At 39.9% G+C, this 23,408-nt stretch overlaps 1 protein-coding gene across 3 annotated transcripts in view; it reads right to left on the bottom strand.

Annotated features, from left to right (window-relative positions):
• LOC128696942 (thymidylate kinase) overlaps positions 1–23,408 on the bottom strand; it is a 42,035-nt gene that overhangs the window by 5,854 nt on the left and 12,773 nt on the right. For all 3 annotated transcript variants that reach the window (XM_053788365.2, XM_053788366.2, XM_053788367.2), the window contains exon 4: positions 19,841–19,943. In XM_053788365.2, coding sequence (XP_053644340.2) covers positions 19,841–19,943 — 103 coding nt within the window. The remainder of the gene's footprint in view (positions 1–19,840; positions 19,944–23,408) is intronic.

Below are 23,408 nucleotides of genomic sequence, written 5' to 3'. Positions count from 1 at the left end.
CAGTGTGCACAATAATATCTAAAACAAGACCACTTCTGCAATCACACAGTACAAATAGCTTTATACCAAAGCGTTTCCTCTTGCTTGGTATATATTGCTTGAATGAGAGTCTTCCTTTGAATAAAATCAAGGACTCATCAATAACAAGCTTCCTGAAGGGATAAAAATACATGCAGCACTTTTGTTTCAGGTACATAAACACATTTCTTATCTTATATAACCTGTCGCTTCTGTCAGGCCTGGTTTTGTCTGAAAAGTGTAACATACGCAACAGTATCAGGAAACGATTGACACCTATAATGTCACTAAAACCTGGAGTTGAAATCAGGCGATCTGTTGTCCAGTATGTGGTGACAGTGTGCTTATACACATGTGGCATAAGCATTATTGTGGCAAAAAACAGGTACATCTCTGCCACAGTTGTCTCCTTCCACTTGTGTAGCCGTGATTTTGGCGAGAGAATTGTATTTGCCATGGTGTATTCACAGTATGTGTTGGTTTCCCTGACAATGATGTCCATCAGGGGTTCATCGAAGAATAACTCAAAGCAGTCCAGTTCACTGGCATTGTTCCCAAGTGGACAAGATGGCTTTATTCCACTTTGTGTTTCATCAAAGTCATGGGGACTGGGAACAAACTCGTCACCGTCCTGCCAATCCCAGATGCGGTCTGCTGGTGGGGTCTGGATATTGTACCGTGGTTGTGGCTGTGGTTGTGGCTGTGCAGGTTGTGGTGGTGCAGGTTGTGGCAGTGTGGGGTAGGGTGAGGCTGGTTGTTCTGCTGAGTCAGCCGCGTGGCTAGTAGCGTGGCCCGGTGATGGTGCCACATGGGCCGTGCCACCCTCACTATCACCACCACTGCCTCCTCCCTCACTGTCACCATTCATACCCATCGTTACAATATCGTCATCTTCACTATCAGGTCGTGGTGTTGGGCCACGGGATGTGCTCCCAGAGTTTCTCCTTCCCCTTGGAACAACATATGAAACACTACCAGACCGCATGCTACGTCGTACATACTGGCGCTTCACTGGGGAATATTCACTCTCACTGTCACTAGAACTGCTTTCAATGACTTTGAAATCACTATCACTATCACTATCACTGCTATCATCAGGGTGTTGTACACGACCAAATAGTTTCCTCTTTCGTCCTGGTACAGGCGAACGTGAACGTGAACAAGCCGGCACAGCACCAGAGGTCGAAGGTTGTGGGTCATCTGGGTTTTCGTCACTATTTACGTTATCCTGGGCACTTTTTTCGGTAACACTCACTTGAAAACCCTTGAATTCACTGTCACTGACATTTTCATCGCTGTTAGAGCTATCACTTGGGAACAAAAGACCTCCAATCCGCCGAGGAGTGAGGAACTTCTTACCGAGAGGCATGGTGAAAATGGACTGACAACATGGCGTTCCCACAATGCACCGCTAGGTCCCAGATTTTTTTCACAGGGTGCACACCGACCACTGAGACCCATTCTCTCCCGTGTAGGCCTATCAGGCCTTTGGTGCTCGATTTGAAGCCGCTAGAATTTGTGCGTATAAATACGTCAGAAACATTGGCTCGTAAGACGTATTTATACGTCGGAAACAGTCAAAGGGTTAACCCTTTCAGGGTTGGTGCCATACTAGTACAGCTTGCACGCCAGGGTTGGTGCCGTACTAGTACGCATAAATTCTAGCGCCTTCAAATCTAGCAAGATAAAGCTGTTAGGCCTACATATGAAAGAATGAGTCTATGTGGTCAGTGTGCACAGTATAAAAAAATCCTGCAACATACAGTGCATAATGAGAAAAATAAACTTCGACCGTGTTTTTGGTTTAAAACAGCGACTTTGCAGTGTACAGTGGAACCTTGACTTACGAGTTTAAACCGTTCCAGGAGCTAGCTCCTAACTCGATTTACTCATATATCAAATTAATTTTCCTCGTTTAAATTAATTGAAAATTCATTAATTCGTTCCTGCACTCTGGAGAGACGAGAAAAAATACTTGAATATGATGCTATTAGCAACTGTACGGCTTATTTATGTATCACAATTCATCTAATATGAGTGAATGACTTACTGAGTGACTTGACTGACTTACTAATTGACTTGACTGACTTATTGAATGACCTGACTGACTTATTGATCAGGCACTGATCCACCAGGAGGCCTGGTCACAGACCGGGCCATGGGGGCGTTGACCCCAGGAACTCTCTCCAGGTAAACTTACTAAATGACTTGACTGACTTACTGAATGACTTAAGAACATAAGAAAGAACATTGCAACTGGCCCATGCAGAGCAGGTCCATGCCCCCCCCCCTGGATTAGCCCAATGACCCACCCAGTCTGGTCACCCACTCAAGGAGGGAGCATGGCACCAGACCCAGCAGCACAAGCTAGTCAGGTCCAACTCACACCCACCCATGTATTTATCTAACCTATTTTTAAAACTACACAACATTTTAGCCTGAATAACAGTACTCGGGAGTTTGTTCCACTCATCCACAACTCTATTACCAAACCAGTGCTTTCCTATATCCTTCCTGAATCTGAATTTTTCCAACTTGAAATCATTGCTGCGAGTCCTGTCTTGGCTTGAAGTATTCACCACGCTATTTACATCCCCTTTATTTATTCCTGTTTTCCATTTATACACCTTGATCATATCCCCCCTAATTCTACGCCTTTCGAGAGAGTGCAGATTCAGGGCCCTCAATCTATCCTCATAGGGAAGATTTCTGATACATGGGATCATCTTTGTCATCTTCCTCTGTACATTTTCCAGAGCATTTATATCCATTCTGTAATACGGTGACCAGAACTGAGCAGCATAGTCTAAATGAGGCCTAACCAAGGATATACAGAGTTGAAGAACAACCTGAGGACTTCTGTTATTTATACTTCTAGATATGAAGCCAAGAATTCTGTTAGCTTTACTGCGAACACTAATGCACTATTGTCTTGGTTTAAGATTACTGCTAACCAGAACTCCTAAATCCTTTTCGCAATCAGTAGTATTAAGATCTACATTATTTAGTTTATATGTGGCATGGTTATTTACCTGTCCAACATTTAGAACTTTGCATTTGTCAATATTAAACTGCATCTGCTACTTCTCTGCCAATGCATCAGTCTATTCAAATCATCCTGGAGTGCTCTAGTGTCCTCATTAGAATGAATAGGATGGCCTATTTTGGTGTCATCAGCAAATTTGCTTATGTCGCTATTTATTCCCTCACCTAAGTCATTTATGTAAATTGTGAACAACAATGGGCCCAACACTGACCCCTGAAGAACACCGATTCTGATTTCTCCCGATTTATGCAAACTCTCTGCTGCCTATTTGTCAGCCATGCCTCTGCCCAGGAAAAAATTTCTCCTATTCCATGTGCCTTAAGTTTCCTCAATAGCCTCTGATGTGGAACTCAATCAAAAGTGTTACTGAAGTCCATATACACAATATCATATTCATTACCATGATCTACCTCCTCAAACACCTTAGTGAAAAAAGTTAGTAAATTCGTAAGACAGGAACGCCCCTTTGTAAAACCGTGTTGAGATTCATTAATCAATCTGTGCCTATCAAGATGGCTACGAATTGCTTCGGCAATTGATTCCATAAATTTTCCCACTATGGAGGTAAGGCTTATTGGTCTATAGTTTGAAGCCAAGGACCTGTCACGTGCCTCGTAAATAGGTATTACATTTGCCATTTTCCACTTATCAGGCACTATGCCAGTTTGTAGTGATATGTTAAAAAGATTAGCCAAAGGTATGCTAGGTTCCTCTTTACATTCCTTTAACACTTGCAAACAGTTCATCAGGACCAGGGGATCTGTTAGGTTTTAGTGTCTCTATTTGTCCGAGGAACCATGTCACTAGTTACTGCAATCATGAGTAGTTTATCACCCTGTTCTACATAATCTATTATTTCAGGAATATCGCTAGTATTTTCCTGGGTGAAAACTGAGAGGAAGTAGGTATTGAGAATTTCACACACATCCTTATCACTGTCAGTGATCTGACCAGAGTTACTCATAAGTGGGCCAATCTTGTCCCTAATCTTACTTCTATATACCTGAAAGAACCCTTTTGGGTTAGTCTTTGAATCCCTTGCGACCTTAGCCTCATAATCCTTTATTGCTTTTCTTATTCCTTTCTTTATTTCTCTCTTTAATTGAATATATTGATTTCTTAACTGCCCATCCCCTCTTTTGATACGCCTATATGTGCCTCTCTTTTCACTAATGAGATGTTTTAATCTATTGTTCATCCATTTGGAATCATTTTTGTTAGATCTAATTTCCCTACTCAGAACAAAAGTTGTCTGGGCAGCTAGAACTATGCTCTGAAAAACGTCATATTGGCAACCAAGATCACCTACCTGACCCATAGTCATGACATCACAATTTAGCCCACCCAGGTAATTTTTCAGTCCCATGAAGCCGGCCAAGCAAAAATCTGGGACAGAGATTTGATTGCAGTTATCTGGGTAATTCCATGATATATTGAAACTAAGTGATTTATGATCACTTTCCCCAAGCTTATCATTAACCTCAAGATTATTAATTAGTGAATCTTTGTTGGCAAGAACCAAGTCAAGCAGACTGTTTCCTCTAGTTGGTTCTGTCACAACCTGTTCTAAAAAGCAATCCTGAACCGTATCAAGAAAGTCACTAGACTCAAGATTTCCTGTCATATTATTCCAATCAATTTGTCTAAAGTTAAAATCTCCCATTATCACATTTTCATATCTAGATACCTTATGAATTTCGTCCCATAACGGCTTACTGCACTCCCTATCAAGGTTTGGGGGCCTATAAATCACACCCAAAATTAATTTCTCACGTTCCTCGAGAAACTGTAGCCAAACAGATTCTGTGTTCGATGTTTCTAAATTAATATCATGTCTAAGACAATTTAAATTTTCTCTGACACATCGCCACTCCACCACCCTTCCTGTTGACCCTATCAGTGTGGAATAGTTTATAACCCTGTATGCTGCATTCAGAAGGCATTTCACTATCTTTCAGGTTGAACCAGGTCTCTGTTATACCAATAATATCTATATTACCTACACCTGCAAGTAATCTTAGCTCATCTATCTTATTTCTTAGACTCCTACTATTTGTATAGTAAACCTTAAGGGAGCTAATCACTCGTTGCCCTCTACTATCTCTTTTTGTTTGTTGATCAATTGATTTGCCATTACTAGCAACTTTGTTTTGAATTTTGTTTTTTTCAACATATCTCTGAGGTATCCCAGTAATAACTACTGTTTTTAACTCTATTGCTGCAGCTTGATTGTTTCCCACAAACACCCATACCTCTATAATCTATTAGTTTAAATTCCTAGACGAGTCATCAATTACCCTTTCAATCGAATTGGCTAATGCAACCACTCCATCCCCAGAGAGACGAACCCCATCCCTTGCATACATATCACTTTTGCCAAATTTCCGAAAAGGACAATTATCAAGCCGGAAGATTATTGAGGGACCACTGTACTTGTGTCAGCTCTTTGGTAAAGAAGGTGAGAAAGACAATAGAATTCAAGAACTCGTAGCAGTGTACTAGAGTGGAAGAGGAAAAGAGAGAGGAGAATGTGCCTTCTTCAGTGTTTCTACTATATACATGTACATATAGGATACTAAAGCAGCATGATTCGATAAAGGCTATAGTGCCTGCCAGTGATAAAGTGTAGCATTAACAGTGTAGCAAGTAAGTTAAGTGATTAATCGATAGAAAAAGGACAGCATGGTCCCAGTTATCAATGAATGGGATTGCAAGTTCCTTGCAGTACCTGTCTAGCCAGCAATTTATACCAATTGCCTTTGACATCCATTAATTGCCCACTCCCTTTCTAGGCAAGATGCTACATATGACTGGGATCCCTCCCTTAGACCTAACTACTTCTATGGCTGACCTGTACTTATCCAGCAGCTCCTCTCTCCTGCCCTTCCCAATGTCATTATCCCCAGCACAAAGACGGATAATGGGCTTGTTCCCATTACCTGCCATAATATTATCTAACCTGATGACTATGCCACCAACACCAGCTCCAGGAAGGCACACTCTGTGTCTGACCTTTCTGTCTCTGTTACAAAATGCACGGTCCATATATCTTACCTGAGAATCGCCTACTATTAAAATATTCTTACCTTGATTAGCAGGGGAATCAGTGGTACCTTCAACCTCACTAACCACTGAAGTACACTCGTCTTGGAGAAGAGAGAATCGATTTCCTACCTTCACATCTTCTCTATTAGCTCTCCTCATCTTCCTTCTTCCTGAACTGTGAACCACTTGCCACTTAAAGCGGCTGCCACTATCACTGCTGGTGACCATTTCCCCCTTACCAGCTAAATCCTTCTCACACTCACTCCCAAACTCATCTATGTGAAGCTTCAGCCTCCTATTAAGAAGTAGAATCTCCTTCTTCAACACTTGAACCTGAGATGCTAAAACACTACAACAAGCCATGGTGCTTGGTAACAGCCCACGCTAACTCCCAAGAGCTTAGGCAGGTATGACCACACGTGACCACTGACCTCAGCGTACTCAATAATATTATATTATTATTATTCTTATACATAATATTATTGCTGAGAAGAAAAAGAGAATGATTGCCATGGAATTAAAGCATGCAATCATAGATAAACAAGCGAGGTGTCCAGGTTTTTGGTTGATGGGGAAGAGGGAGGGAGAAGCTGGCTAGCAACTCAAATGTTGGCTTGTAACTCAGAGCAAAAAATCGACCCAGGGACGGCTCGTATCTTAAAAAACTCGTAAGTTGGGACACTCGTAAGTCAAGGTTCCACTGTATTTTCGTATGCTATTTATGGTTGTATTCTAGTTTTCCTGGTCTCATTTTATAGAATGGAAGACATATTACAGAAACTGAGATGATTTTGATTGGTTTCACAATGAAAAGTACCTTGAAATTGAGCTCACAGTAACAGAAATGTTCGATTTTTGCTAAAGTTCAAAAGTAAACAAAACATGCCATGTGTCCGATATACATCAACTGGTGAAGCTAATATTCTTTCACAAGTGCGCTGATATTATTTATACCGTTTCTACACTAATGCAGTAGTCTGCATAACAGTAAATTTTCTATTTTTTTGTGAAAATAAAAATTCAATGTGGAAAGTAAAAGTAATGTAAGAGAGGCCTGGGGACGTGACTAATGAACAGAAAAAAATTTATTTTAGTGCCAGGAATGTCTGTCTTGTTTATTCTGGACCCTATTTGGAAATTGGCATCTTTTGAAATTTGTGTGAAATTGGCAAAATTGCCAATTTCTGACCACTTCATTGAATAGTCGAGATCGGTAAATGGGTGGTTTCTTGTACTCATTTGAAAGAAAAAATGGAGTTCTAGCGAAATACAGTGGACCCCTGACTAACGATGAGCTCCAAACTCGACCAATTATGTAAGTGTATTTTTGTAAGTGCTTTTGTACGTGTATTTTTGGGGGTCTGAAATGGACTAATCTAATTCACAATATTCCTTATGGGAACAAATTCGGTCTATAACGGCACTCGAACAGACTTCTGGATTGAAATGATATCGTTAGTCGGGGGTCCACTGTAGTTATGATTTTTGTCAACTGGTACATTGGAATTGGCCGGAAACAGGGCTCAAAGTTGGCGAAATTATCAATGAGTAAACATCGTCGAGACCGCTAACTTCGCTAGAGCATAATTCCGTAAGTTTTCCATCAAATTTCATACTTTTAGTGTCATTATGATCGGGAAAAGATTCTCTATCATTTCATAAGAAATAATAATCTTTTTTTTTTTTTTTCTGAAAATTTTTCGACCCTGAGAACATTTTCAGGAGAGGGCCTGCCGACCCTTAAAGGGTTAAATAAGCAACAGAGCTAGGCATAAAAAATGCATATACAGAACAGTGGACCCCCGGTTCACGTTATTAATCCGTTCCTGAGAGCTCATCGTAAAGCAAAATTATTGGAAAGCGAATCAATTTTCCCCATAAGAAATAATGGAAATCAAATTAATCCGTGCAAGACACCCAAAAGTAAGAAAAAAAAAAACTTTTACCACATGAAATATTAAGTTTAATGCAACAGAATAATTACAATAACAATAATAACAATAGAATAATCACAATAGAATAATTGACACTTACCTTTAATGAAGATCTGGTGATGATTGATGGGATGGGAGGAGGGGAGAGTGTCGAAGTTTTTAATGTTTAGAAGGGAAATCCCCCTCCATTAGGACTTGAGGTAGCAAGTCCTTTTCCGGGGTTACTTCCTTTCTTCTTTTAATGCCACTAGGACCAGCTTGAGAGTCACTGGACTTCTGTCGCACAACATATCTGTCCATAGAGACCTGTACCTCTCGTTCCTTTATGACTTTCTTAAAGTGGTTCACAACATTGTCAGTGTACAGGTTGCCAACACGGCTTGCAGTAGCTGTGTCAGGGTGATTTTCATCAAAAAAGGTTTGCACTTCAAGCCACTTTGCACACGTTTCCTTAATCTTTGAAGTAGGCAACTTCGTCAATTTCTCTATCTCCTCCTCCGAAGCAGTTTCCTCAGGTCTGGCCTCTTGCTGTTGAAGATGATCTAGCAGCTCATCAGTGGTTAGTTCGTCATTGTCCTTCTCCACCAACTCTTCCACATCCTCCCCACTAACCTCCAACCCCAAGGACTTTCCCAATGCCACAATGGATTCCTCAACTGGCATAGGATTCCCAGAGTTAGCCTCAAACCCTGTTTAGCAATTTCTTCCAAAACAGGCCTGTTTCGTCACAATTAAACACTTGTTCAGGTTTCAATCCTTCAGCCTCTATGTACCCCTTGAATTCATGCACATATTTTTCAGCTGCTTTTTGGTCTGAACTGGCAGCCTCACCATGCCTAATCACACTATGTATGCCACTACGATTCTTAAATCTTTCAAACCAACCTTTGCTGGCCTTAAATTCACTCACATCACCACTAGTTGCAGGCATTTTTCTAATTAAATCCTCATGCAACTGCCTAGCCTCTTCACAAATGATCGCTTGAGATATGCTATCTCCTGCTATCTGTTTTTCATTTATCCACACCAATAACAGTCTCTCAACATTTTCTAACACTTGCGATTGCTGTTTTGTAATCACAGTTGCACCTTTTGCAAGAACAGCTTCCTTGATTGCTATTTTCCTGCTCACTATAGTAGAGATGGTTGATTGGGATTTACTATACAACTTGGCCAGCTCCGACACACGCACTCCACTTTCATACTTTGCAATTATCTCTTTCTTCATTTCAATAGTCTTTAGCACCCTTGGTCTCGATGGGTTGGCACTAGAAGCTTTCTTGGGGCCCATGGTGACTTATTTTGCAGAAACAAGCACCAAAAACAGTGATAATATGGATAATATGGAATGTACCGAATGTATCCTTAGGTGCGCGCACACTGGCTGGCTTGTAAGCACTGGCACACACAGGGCAGTTCAGGCCACAGGTGGACACGTCTCGTACGAATCGTATCGCGTACCGGGTTTTGTAACGGGAACCGAGGCAAATTTTTTGTGATATAATGCTTCGGATACCGGATTTATCGGTTACCGATGACTTCGCGAACCAGGGGTCCACTGTATATACATTACTTACCTTTAAATATTTTTGTTCTTAGCTTATAGTGAGTGGTAAATATATTTATTGTAGGAAGTTTGAATAAATGAAGAATGGGTATATTTGAAAACCACTGTACAGTGGACCCTCGACCAACGATGGCATCGTATAACGTTAAATCCGACTAGCGATACATTTTAACGCAAAAATTTTGCCTCGACTAGCGCTAAAAACTCGACCAACGCGATTTGTTCCGTTCAAGACGCGTCCACGTGTGGCCTGCACAGTGTTTACAAGCCAGCCACCGCGATCGCATCCAAACATACAATCGGAACATTTCATATTATCACAGCGTTTTTAGTGTTGCACCTGCAAAATAAGTCACCATGGGCCCCAAGAAAGCTTCTAGTGCCAACCCTGTGATATAAGGGTGAGAATTAGTATGGAAATTAAGAAAGATTTTGAAGGGTTTGGGGCTAGCCCTGAGATGCCTATGCCAGTTGTGGAATCCATTGTGCCTACTTCAAAGATTAAGGAAATGTGTGCAAAGTGGGTTGAATTGCAAACCTTTATGGATGAAAATCACCCTAACACAGCTATTGCAAGCCGTGCTGGTGACTATTACAATGACAATGTTGTGGCCCATTTTAGACAAATCGTAAAGGAACAGGAGGTACAGAGCTCTATGAACAGATATGTTGTGCGACAGAGGTCCAGTGACTCTCAAGCTGGTCTTAGTGGCATTAAAAGAAGAAGGGAAGTAACCCCAGAAAAGAACTTGACACCTCAAGTCCTAATGGAAGGGGATTCCCCTTCTAAACACTAACGCCATCCACACACTCCCCTCCCCCCATCCCATCAATCATCACCAGATCTTCAATAAAGCTAAGTGTCATATAATTGTACATGTCTTCTTCAGTTTGTGTGTATTAAAATTAATATTTCATGTGGCAAAATTTTTTTTTTCAATACTTTGGGGTGTCAGGAATAGATTACATAATTTGATTTCCATTATTTCTTATGGGGAAAATTAACTTGACTAACGATAATTTCGACTAACGATGAGCTCTCAGGAACGGATTAATATCGTTGGCCGTGGGTCCGCTGTATTTGTGAAATGCTGTAAAATGAATCGCTGTACAGCGAGGAGCTCCTGTATTATGATTTTGTGAGTCATGATGGCGGCTCTGAAGGGACTTAAGCTAGAGTTCACCACGGCCACACTGGTGGGAGATTCATCTGGATAAATGTGCATTTGTGGTCACAGTGGCAGAAAGATTTTGCCACAGTGGCTTCATCCATCCAATACAAAGAATAGTAGTAAGAGTTTGAGGTAATACCTCAAATTCCTCCTCTTTTTTCCATCATTCTTCTTTGTATTGGTCTGATGAAGTCACTGACTGGTGAAACATTTCCTCAATAAACATTCCCAAATGTTACACAAATGACTCATTCTTCAACAGCTGCTGTTTATAACAAGGTGCTTTTGGGAGAGTTGTAAAAACAGTTGCATGGGTTGGTGGAGGCATTTAAGACAATGTGTATAAGTTAGTTGACAGTGAACAACTACAATACAGTGGTCCCTCGTTTATCGTCCTTAATCCGTTCCTGGAAGTGGGACTATTATCGAAATAGACAATTTTCGAATCAATTTCCCCCATAAGAAATAATGTAAATTAATCCGTTCCTGACACCCAGAAGTATTAAAACAAAAAATTTTTTTACATGAAATATAGATGTAGTACATAAACAATAGAATGGGACATGATGAATGAAACATTAACAGTATAACACTTACCTTTATTGGTGATTCTTCTTAGTGTATGGAAGACTGGAGGAGGAGAGAGATTGGATTAGTTACTGTTTGGAAGGGGAATCCCCTTCCTTGATGGAAGGTACTACCAAGTCCTTTTTTGGGGTTACTTCTCTTCTCTGTTTCTTAATGCCACTAGGACCAGCTTGAGAGTCACTGAGTCCTGTCTCGCAAAAAAACTGTCCAGAGAGCTCTGTTTCTGGCGTCGCTTTAAAGCTTCCCTAAAATGGGCCAAGACTCTGTCACTGTACAAGTTGCCGATATGGCTTGCAACATCCTTCTCAGGGTGATGTTTCTCCATAAATCTTTCCATCCTACCCCACATTTCAAAAATCTCCTTAATTTCTGAAGAAGGCACCTTCTTCCATCTCTCTTCCTCCTCCTCTGCAGCAAGATTCTGAGCTGCGATCTGTTGCTGTTCCTGCTGAAGCTCTTGCAGCTCTTCAGTGGTTAGCTCTTCCCTGTGGTCCTCCACCAACTCTTCCACATCCTCCAAACTCACAATCAACCCCATGGAACTCCCCAATGCCACAATAGAGTTCACAACTGACATAGGCTCATCAGGGTAGCCACAAACCCTTCAAAATCCCTCTTGTGGACACAATCTGGCCACAATTTTCTCCAAGTAGAGTTCAAAGTCCTGGTAGTCACTCCCTCCCAAGCCTTACCTATAAGGCTTATGCAATGGAGGATACTGAAGTGTTCTTTCCAAAAATCTCTTAGGATCAAGTAAGTGTCTGAGGTCACATACTAATAACATAGAAACATGGAATATACTCTAGAATGAATAAAATAAGTCATTATGTATGTCACGAGGTGTTGAGATGTGTTGTTGTTGGGTGTATAAAGGCCACTGAGGGTAAGCCGTCCATAATGGTGGTGAAGCAGCAGCTGAGGCGGTGGTGTTTTCTGTAGCCCTATATAACTGCAACAACATTGGAGGAGTTAGTAGAATTGCTGAATCACTGAAGAAGGCACCCTCTACCACCATCACAACCACTACTACTGTCTACCACCTTCTACCACTATCACAACTGCTACCACCATCGCTACCACCTTCTACCACTATTACAACTGCTACCACCATCAGTACCACCTTCTACCACCATCACTACCACAACTGCTTCCACTCTACCACCACCACCTTCATATTTTTCTACAAACTTTTTCTTAAATTATAGGTTTCTCACATTCTTTACCAAAGGGCTGGCACTAGAAGGTTTCTTTGGAGCCATGGTGATTTATTTAGCAGTTATAAGCACTAAAACGAATGGAATACGTATTATGAAATGTACCGTATGAACTCGTGGGATCATTCTCACTCACTGGCACACTGGCTGGGAATTGAGTGTAAGGCAGCTTGGGGCTGTGTACACACATCCCAGACGAACGACGATTAGCGAGTCAACAGACCATTTGCGAGCCAATGTTTGGACGAAATAACGCAACGATTTCCGAAAAGGACGACTATCGAGCCGGACTATTATCGAGGGACCACTGTATATGGTAAAAGATGTTAGTTGGCAGTGAACAACTACAATATATGGTAAAAGATGATAGTTGACAGTGAACAACTACAATATAATTCAAATTCAAATTCAAAGTTTATTCTCTATAAGGATTACAATGCTGAGTTTACAGAATTTGGTTATTGTGTGGTTTACTTGTAGTAAAGTACTAATTACAGAGGGTGCCACTAGAACACCTAGCATGGCTAGGCATTTCGGGCAGACTTAGATTAATTCTTAAATTTAAAATATTACAAATTATGAGGTAAGTTGGTATTATGGCTAAGTGACTAAATACTAGTTTGTGAGTTTAGTAATGTGAATGCTTTTGTTTTGGCACAATACATAGTTTCGGTATTGGAGTATCACAGGCCAACTTATGACTAGTTAGGATGCATTATTTTAAGATTGAGATTGAGATTAAAATATTTCTGTTTATGGTCAAATGGGTGAGTGAGGGTAAGTGTGAACCACCAGGTGGTATTCATGTAATTAGTTGAAGGGGTGTATCAGGGAGATAAGATATGGTAAAAGATGTTAGTTGACAGTGAACAAGTACAATATGTATACGGTAAAGGATGATAGTTGACAGTGAACAACTACAATATATGGTAAAAGATGTTAGTTGACAGTGAACAACTACAATATATGGTAAAAGATGTTAGTTGGCAGTGAACAACTACAATATATGGTAAAAATGTTAGCTGACAGTGAACAACTACAATACAGTGGAACCTCTAATTACAAGTGCCCCAACATACGAGCAGTTCCTCTGTCGATTTTCTGCTTCCAGATACGAGTGAAATTTCAAGATGCGAGCAGGCCTCAATGGAGGTTCCTTGACGCTGGTAAGGTGCTCTTGCTCTTGATCTAGGGAACTGGATCTCAGTTGTTTGTTGGACTATCTTACTGAAACTTGGGCAATGTATGATGGAAAGATGCTTTTTAACATACACCAAAATTAATAGAAATCGGACCAAAAATAACAAAGTTCACTTCTCAGCCATTAGCTGCCCCTTAGCAGTATATTTTTGTATGGTTTTTATGGTTGTATTCTCATTTGTTTGGTTTCATTTGACAAAATGGAAGATATATTACAGAAATAGATATGATTTTGATTGCTTTCACAACGAAAAGTATTTTGAAATTGAGCTCAAAGTAATGGAAATGTTCGATTCTTTGAAAATGCTCAAGACATCCGATATGTGTCCACTTGGCCAGTCTCATATACAGTCACGAATGGGCTGACATTATTTATACAATTATTACAATAATGCAGTAGTCTGCATAACAGTAAATCTTCTATTTTTTGTGTGAATAAAAATTTCAAATGGTAAGCAAGAGTATTATTATAAGAATACGTATGTACTAATTAATATTATTATTATTATTATTATTGTTTTCTTTATGAAACTATGTAAGTAGTGATCTAATGGAGTTTGCCTTACAAACACTCCATTTTCTATTATAATAAAAGCATGGGAAGGTTTGTAGTCAGGAGCAGGAATGGCCACTCTGGTGGCCCTATACACCCCAACAACAATGGCTGCTGTGCCGCCGCCTCCACTACCACTACTCACATACGTAATATTTCATTCACTCTAGTGTACAGTGGACCCTCGACCAACGATGGCATTGTCTAATGATAAAATCACCTAACGATGCATTTGAGCATAAAAATTTTGGCCCAACCAACGAAGAAAAGCTCGACTAACAACATTCTTCCTGAACACGTCCGTCTGGCCTGAGTGTGCCTCAGCTGCCCTGCCTTCAGTTAGTGTGCCATTGTTTACAAGCCAGTGCGGTTGATTCCACGCATACATTCAATACATTTTGAATTATCCCAGTGTTTTTAATGCTTGTAACTGCTAAATAAGCCACCATGGGCCTAAAGAAAGCTTCTAGTGCCAACCTTGTGGTAAAAAGGGTGAGAATTACAATCGAATTAAAGGAGGAGATAATTACAAAGTATGAAAGTGGAGTGTGTGCTTCCAAGCTGGCCAGGTTGTATAACAAACCCCAATCAACCATCGCTACTATCTTGGCCAACAGAAAGGCAATCAAGTAAGCCGTTGTTGCGAAAGGTGCAAGTATGTTTTCGAAACAGAGATCGCAAATACTCGAAGATGTTGAGAGACTGTTGTTGTTGTGGATAAATGAAAAACTAATATTAGGAGATAGTATTTCTCAATCAATAATATGTGAAAAGGTAAGGCAGTTACATGACGATTTAATTAAAAAAATGCCTGCAACTAGTGGTGATGTTATTGAATTTAAGGCCTGCAAAGGTTGGTTTGAGAGATTTAAGAATCATAGTGGCATACACAGCATGGTAAGGCATGGAGAGGCTGCCAGTTCAGACAAAAACGCAGCTGAAAAATCTGTGCAGGAATTCAAGGAGTACACAGACACTGAAAAATTAAAACCCCAACAAGTGTAATAAAGTTGGTAGAATTACCGACAAGATGTAAAGTAAAAGGACACAAGTGCAACTAATGTGACATTTTATTGTGGCAATGTTTCGCTCTCCAGGAGCTTTATCAAGCCATGATAAAGCTCCTGGAGAGCGAAACGTTGCCACAATAAAATATGTCACATTAGTTGCACTTGTGAACCCCAACAAGTGTTTAATTGTGACGAAACAGGCCTCTTTTGGAAGAAAATGCCAAACAGGACCTACATTACACAGAAGGAAAAAGCACTGTCAGGACACAAGCCTATGAAAGACAGGGTAACTCTGTTTTGTAGTAATGCTAGTGAGGATTGCAAAGTGAAGCCTCTACTCGTGTATCACTCGGAAACTCCCAGAGTGCTCAAGAAAAACAATGCCGTCAAGGCTAACTTGTGTGTGATGTGGAGGGCAAACAGTAAAGTATGGGTCACTAGGGACATTTTCTATGATTGGTTTTATCATGTGTTTGGCCCCACTGTGAAAAATTACCTCCTGGAAAATAAATTGGACCTCAAGTGCCTCCTGGTTTTAGACAATGCTCCTGCTCATCCTTCAGACTTGCCAGAGCAAATTGTGGGGGACTTGAGTTTTATCAGTCCAGTTCTTGCCTCCTAATAACACTCCTCTCCTGCAGCCCATGGACCAGCAGGTCATTTCAAATTTCAAAAAACTGTACACCAAAGCAGTGTTTCAAAAGTGCTTTGAAGTGACTTCAGACACTCAACTGACCCTAAGGGACTTTTGGAAAGATCACTTTAGTATCCTCAATTGCATAAACCTTATAGGTAAGGCTTGGGAGGGAGTGACTAACAGGACCTTGAACTCTGCTTGGAGAAATTGTGGCCACAATGTGTACAAGAGAGGGATTTTGAAGGGTTTGGGGCTAACCCTGAGGAGCCTATGCCAGTTGTGGAATCTATTGTGGCATTGGGGAATTCCATGGGGTTGGAGGTTAGTGGGGAGGATGTGGAAAAGTTGGTGGAAGATGACGATGAAGAACTAACCACTGATAAACTGCACGAGCATCTGCAACAGCAAGAGACCACAACTGAGGAAATTGCATCAGAGGAGAGGAGAGAGAGAGATGAAGTTGCCGTCTTCAACGATTAAGGAAATTTGTACAATGTGGACAAAGGTGCAAACCTTTATGGATGAAAATCACTCTTGACACAGGTAATGCAAGCCGTGCTGGTGACTTTTACAGTGACAATATTGTGGCCCATTTTAGGAAAATCTTAAGAGGAACGCGAGGTACAGAGCTCTATGGATAGATTTTTCGAGCGACAGAGGTCCAGTGACTGTCAAGTTGTTCCCAGTGGCATTAAAAAAAGAAGGGAAATAACCCCGGAAAAAGGCTTTGTACCTAAAGTCCTTATGGAAGGGGAATCCCCTTCCAAATAATAATACACCTCCATCTCCCCTCATCTCATCACTCATCACTACATCTTCAATAAAGGTAAGTGTCATTTATTCTTCATTTAGTATTTATTGTGCATGTATCCTTGTTTTTCTGTGTAGGAAAATGTATACAGTGGACCCCCAACATTCGATATTAATCCATTCCCGAGAGCCATCGAATGTCGAAAAAATCGAAAGTCGAATTAATTTTCCCCCATAAGAAATAATGGAAATCAAATTAATCCATGCAAGACACCCAAAAGTATGAAAAAAAAAATTTTACCACATGAAATATTAAGTTTAATGCAATAGAATAATTACAATAACAATAGAATAATTGACACTTACCTTTAATGAAGATCTGGTGATGATTGATGGGATGGGAGGAGGGGAGAGTGTGGATGGTGTTAGTGTTTAGAAGGGGAATCCCCTTCCATTAGGACTTGAACTGGCAGCCTCACCATGCCTTACCGCACTGTGTATGCCACTACGATTCTTAAATCTTTCAAACCAACCTTTGCTGGCCTTAACCCCTTCAGGGTCCAAGGCCCAAATCTGAAGTGGTGCCCCAGTGTCCAAGAATTTTCAAAAAAAAAATTTGTTATTTTTTCTTATGAAATGGTAGAGAATCTTTTTGTGAAGGTAATAAAACAAAAAGTACGAAATTTGATGGAAAATTGACGAAATTATGCTCTCGAGAATTTTGATGTGTCAGCGATATTTACGAATCGGCGATTTTGCCGACTTTGACTCCCATTTTAAGCCAATTACATTATTCCAGTCAACCAAATTCTTAGCTATTTCACTAGTATTACTTCTATTCTATCGATTGAGCAAAAGAAATCGCCAAGTCAACTGTTTTAACTACAAATTAAAGTGATCGGAAATTGTTAATTTGGCCAATTTAACACAAAGTTCAAAATATTCCAGTTTCAAAATAGGGCCCAGAATAAACAATGTAGGTATTCCTGGAACTAAACTAACATTTTCTCTGTTCATTAGTTACGTTTTGAGGCTTTACAAATAAATTCCATTTTGATTTTTTATTCACATAATGAATTTTTATTCACACCAAAAAATAGAAGATTTAGCGTTATGCAATACTGTAATAATTGTATAAATATCATCACCATATTTGTAAATGCATATTAGACCCACCAGCTGGCGTGTATTAGACATGCGAGGTCGTTTGTTTACTCTTGAATATCGGCAAAAATTTAACATTTCTGCTACTTTGAGCTCAGTCTCAAGCCATTTCCAGTACTAAAACAAATCAAAATCATCTCTATTTCTGTAATATGTCTTCCATTCTATCAAATGAGACCAAGAAATCGCAAATATAACTATAAAAAACATACGAAAAAACACTGCAAAGTCGCTGTTTTAATCGAAAAATCATGATTTCAGTTTTTTTTCTCTCATTATACACAGTGTGCTGCAGGATCTGTTTTATGTGGTGCATACATACCACATAGATGTATTCTCTCATATCTAGGCCCAAATGTACCACTCAGTTTATCAGAGTGAGCTGAGCTCATGACGTAGATCTACGGTTTGGACCCTGAACGTAAAGCCGTAGATCTACGGGACGGACCCTGAAAGGGTTAAATTCACTCACATCACCACTAGTTGCAGTCAATTTCTTTACCAAATCATCATGCACTCCACTTTCGTACTTTGCAATTATCTCTTTCTTCATTTCAATAGTCATTAGCACCTTTTTTCTCGAAGGGTTGGCACTAGAAGCTTTCTTGGGGCCCATGGGTACTTATTTTGCAGAAACAAGCACCAAAAGCAGTGATAATATGGAATGTACCGAATGTATCCTTAGATGCACGCACACTGGCACACACACAGGGCAGTTCAGGCCACACGTGGACACGTCTCGTACGAATTGTATCGAATGCCAGGTTTTCCATCGAATGTCGAGGCAAAATTTTTTGCATTAAAATGCATCGAATGTCGGATTTATCGAATGTCGATGCCATCGAATGTCAGGGGTCCACTGTATTTCATGTGAAAAAAAAAATTCATACTTTTGGGTGTCTGGAACGGATTAATTGGATTTCCATTATTTCTTATGGGAAAATTAATTCGGCTAAGCACAAACTCTCTGGAACGGATTAATTGGTCAAGGGTCCACTGTATATATCATGTTTCTATGTTATTCATATTGTTCATTATGTCATATAAGATGAATTGTGATAGAAAAATAAGTTGCAGAGTTGATATTAGAGAAATACTGAAGTATTTTGTCATGCCTGGAATTCCACTGGAACGGATTAATTCCATGGAACGGATTAAACTCGTAAGTAGAGGTTCCACTGTATATGGTGATGAGAGTAAGAAGTGTAGACAAGGAAAGCTTCACTGTCAGACTAAATAGAGGGAGTCTTAATTTTTTTATTAACACATCAGCTGTTTCCCACTGAGGCAGGGTGACCCAAAAAAAGAAGAAACACTTTCTTCATCATTCACTCCATCACTGTCTTGCCAGAGGTGTGCCAACAATAAGTTCAAAAACTGCAAGTAAGTGTATTGTTTGGGAGTGGAAGCATTGGCAGATGAATCTCTTAATGACAAAGTGAACCATAGAATAATACCTGGAGGGGGTTTTGGGGGTCAATGCCCTTGTGGCCCGGTCTGTGATTAGGCCTAAATTCAGTACTTTAAAGATAGTAAGCTGTATGAGCCTTGTGGGTTTAGCGCCTAGTTTTGATTGTAATCATTTTTTTCAACACGTTGACTGTTTCCCACCGAGGCAGAGTGACCCAAAAAGAAAGAAATACTTTCACCATCATTCACACATAATCACTGTCTTTGTAGAGGTGGTCAGATACAACAAGATAAGGATAAAGATAAGAATAGTTGCAGTTACTGAACTGAACTCGCTCCATCACTGGCAAGACAGTGATGGAGCGAGTGGTGATGAAAGTGTTTCTTCTTTTTGTGGTCACCCTGCCTTGGTGGGAAATGGTTGATGCTAAAAAAAAAAAAAAAAAGATAGCAAGTCAAAAATACAGAATAGGGGTAAAAAGTATGGATTACAAGTAAAAATTAGTAAGCGAGATAAGTTGAGATTGCTCACCTCCTTCGCAGCGGAAAAAACAACGCCTGAAAAGGCGTAGCGATCAATGACAATGTTGGTTCCCTTTGCTAAAGTCATCTTTATTTTGGGTAACAACTCCCATCTGAAACAAAATGAAGTATGTGACTCTAGTCCGTGACATTTCTAGTGTAAGGCTTAATACCTAGTCTAGAAAGTTGGTAAATTCTTGTGATGCTACAAAGCGAAAAGATCTATGAAAAACTGAATGTCACCTGGTAATATATTTTAAGCCTATTTTAAACAGTGCAGAATAAGTTGCCATACTTAGAATAATACATTCGGTTGCAGTGAGCTAGCAAAAATTATTTTTACATTCTACGTGCAGTAGTGAGTTGACTAGCTTGATATCTAGCAGAAATTCTACTCTAAGAGTATACCTGGAGTGTGTTCCAAGGGTCAACGCCCCCGCCGCCTGGTCCATGACCAGGCCTCAATGGCAGATCAGGGACTGATCAACCAGGCTATTAGTGCTGGCAACACGTAAACCAATGTACGATCCACAGCCTGATTGGTCAGGCACTGACTTTGTGTCTGTTCAGCTCCCTCTTGAAAACAACCAGAGGTCTTGAAGACACCCAGGTATCTATGTATGCTGGGAAGCAGCTGAACAGTCTTGGGCCCCTGACCCTCATATTGTCTCTTAGCATACTCATGGTGCCCCTGCTTATGCAGCACCCAGTACAATACTAACATACTCTTTTCTGAAAACTTATTTATCCATGATTTCTTTGCTCTTCTAAAAATTGTCAAAGGGAAAAAGTTGAGGACTAAAGAGTGTCTTACAGTAAAGAACATTAATTATCTATTTGCAGATACTTGTCTTAATGTTAGGTAAATGGGCACAGATACAACTAATGTGACATTTTATTGTGGCAACATTTTGTTCTCATAGAACTCTGTGAAGCTGTAATGGCCTGAGTTATTAGAGAGAGAAAGAGATGATTCTTCTGCAACATGTGTATAGTATCCACTGCTCTCAGAGCGGTATCCACTGTGACAATTTATGATGTTAGCTAAAAAATGAGGTATTAATGACCTAGGAGCTACCATGAAGGTAGAAGCAACACCAATAGAGATTCCCAAATATTGCACAAGACACTCCATACAGCATCCACACAGACGATCCAATTTACAGCGTTGTTATTTACTTGTGACCAGCTTGATAATCATCACATGGGGAGGTTGTCGGTCAATGAAAAACAAATATCTATACAGGTACCATCCGACTTACGACCAAGTTCGGTTCCGACCAACCAGTCATAAGTCGAAATGGACCTAAGTCAAACCTTACTACTGAATATCAACATCACATTTTTGTAATGACTTTATTTTATTGTTTTATTTTGGTATTTCATTTTTTGCTTTACTTTTTATGCTGTTAGCACTGTATTTTATACTGTAAGGTTTTGGATAAACACCGTGTACAACACAAACAGCTGTTTATTTCCCAGAAATTTTGCATACAAAACACGGTCGTAAGTCGAATGGTCATATGTCGAGCAGGTTGTAAGTGGGATGGTAGGTGTACAGCTCAATAAAGTTCCTGGAGAGCAAAATGTTGCAACAATAAAATGTCACATTACCTGCACCTGTGTCCATTTACATAACATTTTCTTGGTAATTCTACCATTATTACTGATCGACTTAAGCCTTTCCCCTGACCTTAACCCTTTGAGGGTTTTCGTCGTACTAGTACGTCTTACGCGTAGGGGTTTTTGACGTACTAGTACTCATAAATTCTAGCGACCTCAAATCTAGTGGGAGAAAGCTGGTAGGCCTTCATATGAAAGAATGGGTCTATGTGGTCAGTGTGCACAGTCTAAAAAAAATCCTGCAGCACACAGTGCATAATGAGAAAAAAATAACTTTTTCCATTTTTTTTTAATAAATCAGCGACTTTGCAGTGTATTTTCGTATGGTATTTATTGTTGCATTCTAGTTTTCTTGGTCTCATTTTATAGAATGGAAGACATATTACTGAAATTGAGATGATTTTTACTGGTTTTACAATGAAAGGTGCCTTGAAATTGAGCTCAAAGTAGCAGAAATGTTCGATTTTTACCAAACTTCAAAAGTAAACAAATCGTGCCAAGCGTGCAATACACGTCAACTGGTGAGTCTAATATTCTTTCACAAGTGCACCAATAATATTTATACCATTTTTTACACTAATGCAGTAGTCTGCATAACAGTAAATCTTATATTTTTTGTGAGAATAAAAATTCAAAGTGGAAAGCAAAAGAATATAAGAGGGGCCTTGAGACGTGACTAATGACTAGAGGAAATGTCATTTTAGTGCCAGGAATGTCTTTCTTGTTTATTCTGGACCCTATTCCGAAATTGGCATCTTTTCAAATTTGTGTGAAATTGGCAAAATTGCTAAATTCTGACCACTGTACTGGATAGTTGAATTTATAAATGGGTGGTTTCTTGCACCCATTCGATAGAAAAAATGGAGTTCTAGCGAAATATTCATGTTTTTTGTCGACTAGTACAGTGAAATTGGCCGAAAATGGGGCTCAAAGTGGGCAAAATCGCCGATCCGTAAACATCGCTGAGACCGCTAACTTTGCGAGAGCATAATTCCGTAAGTTTTCTATCAAATTTCAAACTTTTGGTGTCGTTATGATCGGAAAAAGATTCTCTATCTTTTCATAAGAGAAAATAATTTTTTTTTTTTTTTAAATTTGGCCGACCCTGAGAACGAGTTTCGGAGAGGGCCTGTCGACCCTCAAAGGGTTAAAAATGACAGCCTAAAGTACATGATCTCAAAGTTTTACGTCTTATGAAATCCAGCAAATAAATGAAAAAATTTTCACCTGATCTACCAAATATAGTTTCTAACTGTAAAATCTAATCTGTAATTAACCTCATAGTTTTGCCTATTGTTAATACAATTTTATTTTAGCTATAAACTATAAAACTTTTTACCTCTTCAAACTAACTTTACACAGATCTATGTGACATACTTAGCACAGTAAGAAACTATTAATTACAGTCATGGTGGAGGTAGAGAAAGCACTAAACATGTAGGAATTATAGTGCATGGAGAATGGGAGGCAATTAAGTTTGATTCAAGGAAGGGGAGTTTAGGTGCAATTTCTTAGATCAAGAGCCCTTCATTAACATCAAGGAATCTCCCTTATGAGGAGTAAGAGTCTAACAACACATACTGGTAACAGTACACAAATAACCTGCACATATGGAAGGGGGGGTTACCAACAGACCCCTGGCTGTTTTCAAACCCCCTTGCTGTCTTCAAGAGGGAGCTGGACAGGCATACAGTACCTGACCAGCAAGGCTGCGTATCCTATATTGATTTGCGTGTGACCAACAGTAACAGCCTGGTCCATGGCCAGGCCTCCAGGTCGTTGATCCCCGAAACCCCCTCCATGGAAAACCCTCTAGGTATAGGGGAAAGAAACTTATGATAATGTTTTGGTCAAACTTGTACCATTAACTAACCAGTGTGTGTCTAGTTAATGTTCCAAGTGCAACCATAAAGTGGCCATAAATTTCTTTCATTCATGAGCAGGTATTGAGCAGT

The sequence above is a fragment of the Cherax quadricarinatus genome, chromosome 49 (assembly GCF_038502225.1).
Source record: "Cherax quadricarinatus isolate ZL_2023a chromosome 49, ASM3850222v1, whole genome shotgun sequence".
NCBI lineage: Eukaryota > Metazoa > Arthropoda > Malacostraca > Decapoda > Parastacidae > Cherax > Cherax quadricarinatus.
Note: the sequence above shows the minus strand (reverse complement) of the source record. Positions and strands in the feature narration are given on the sequence as shown.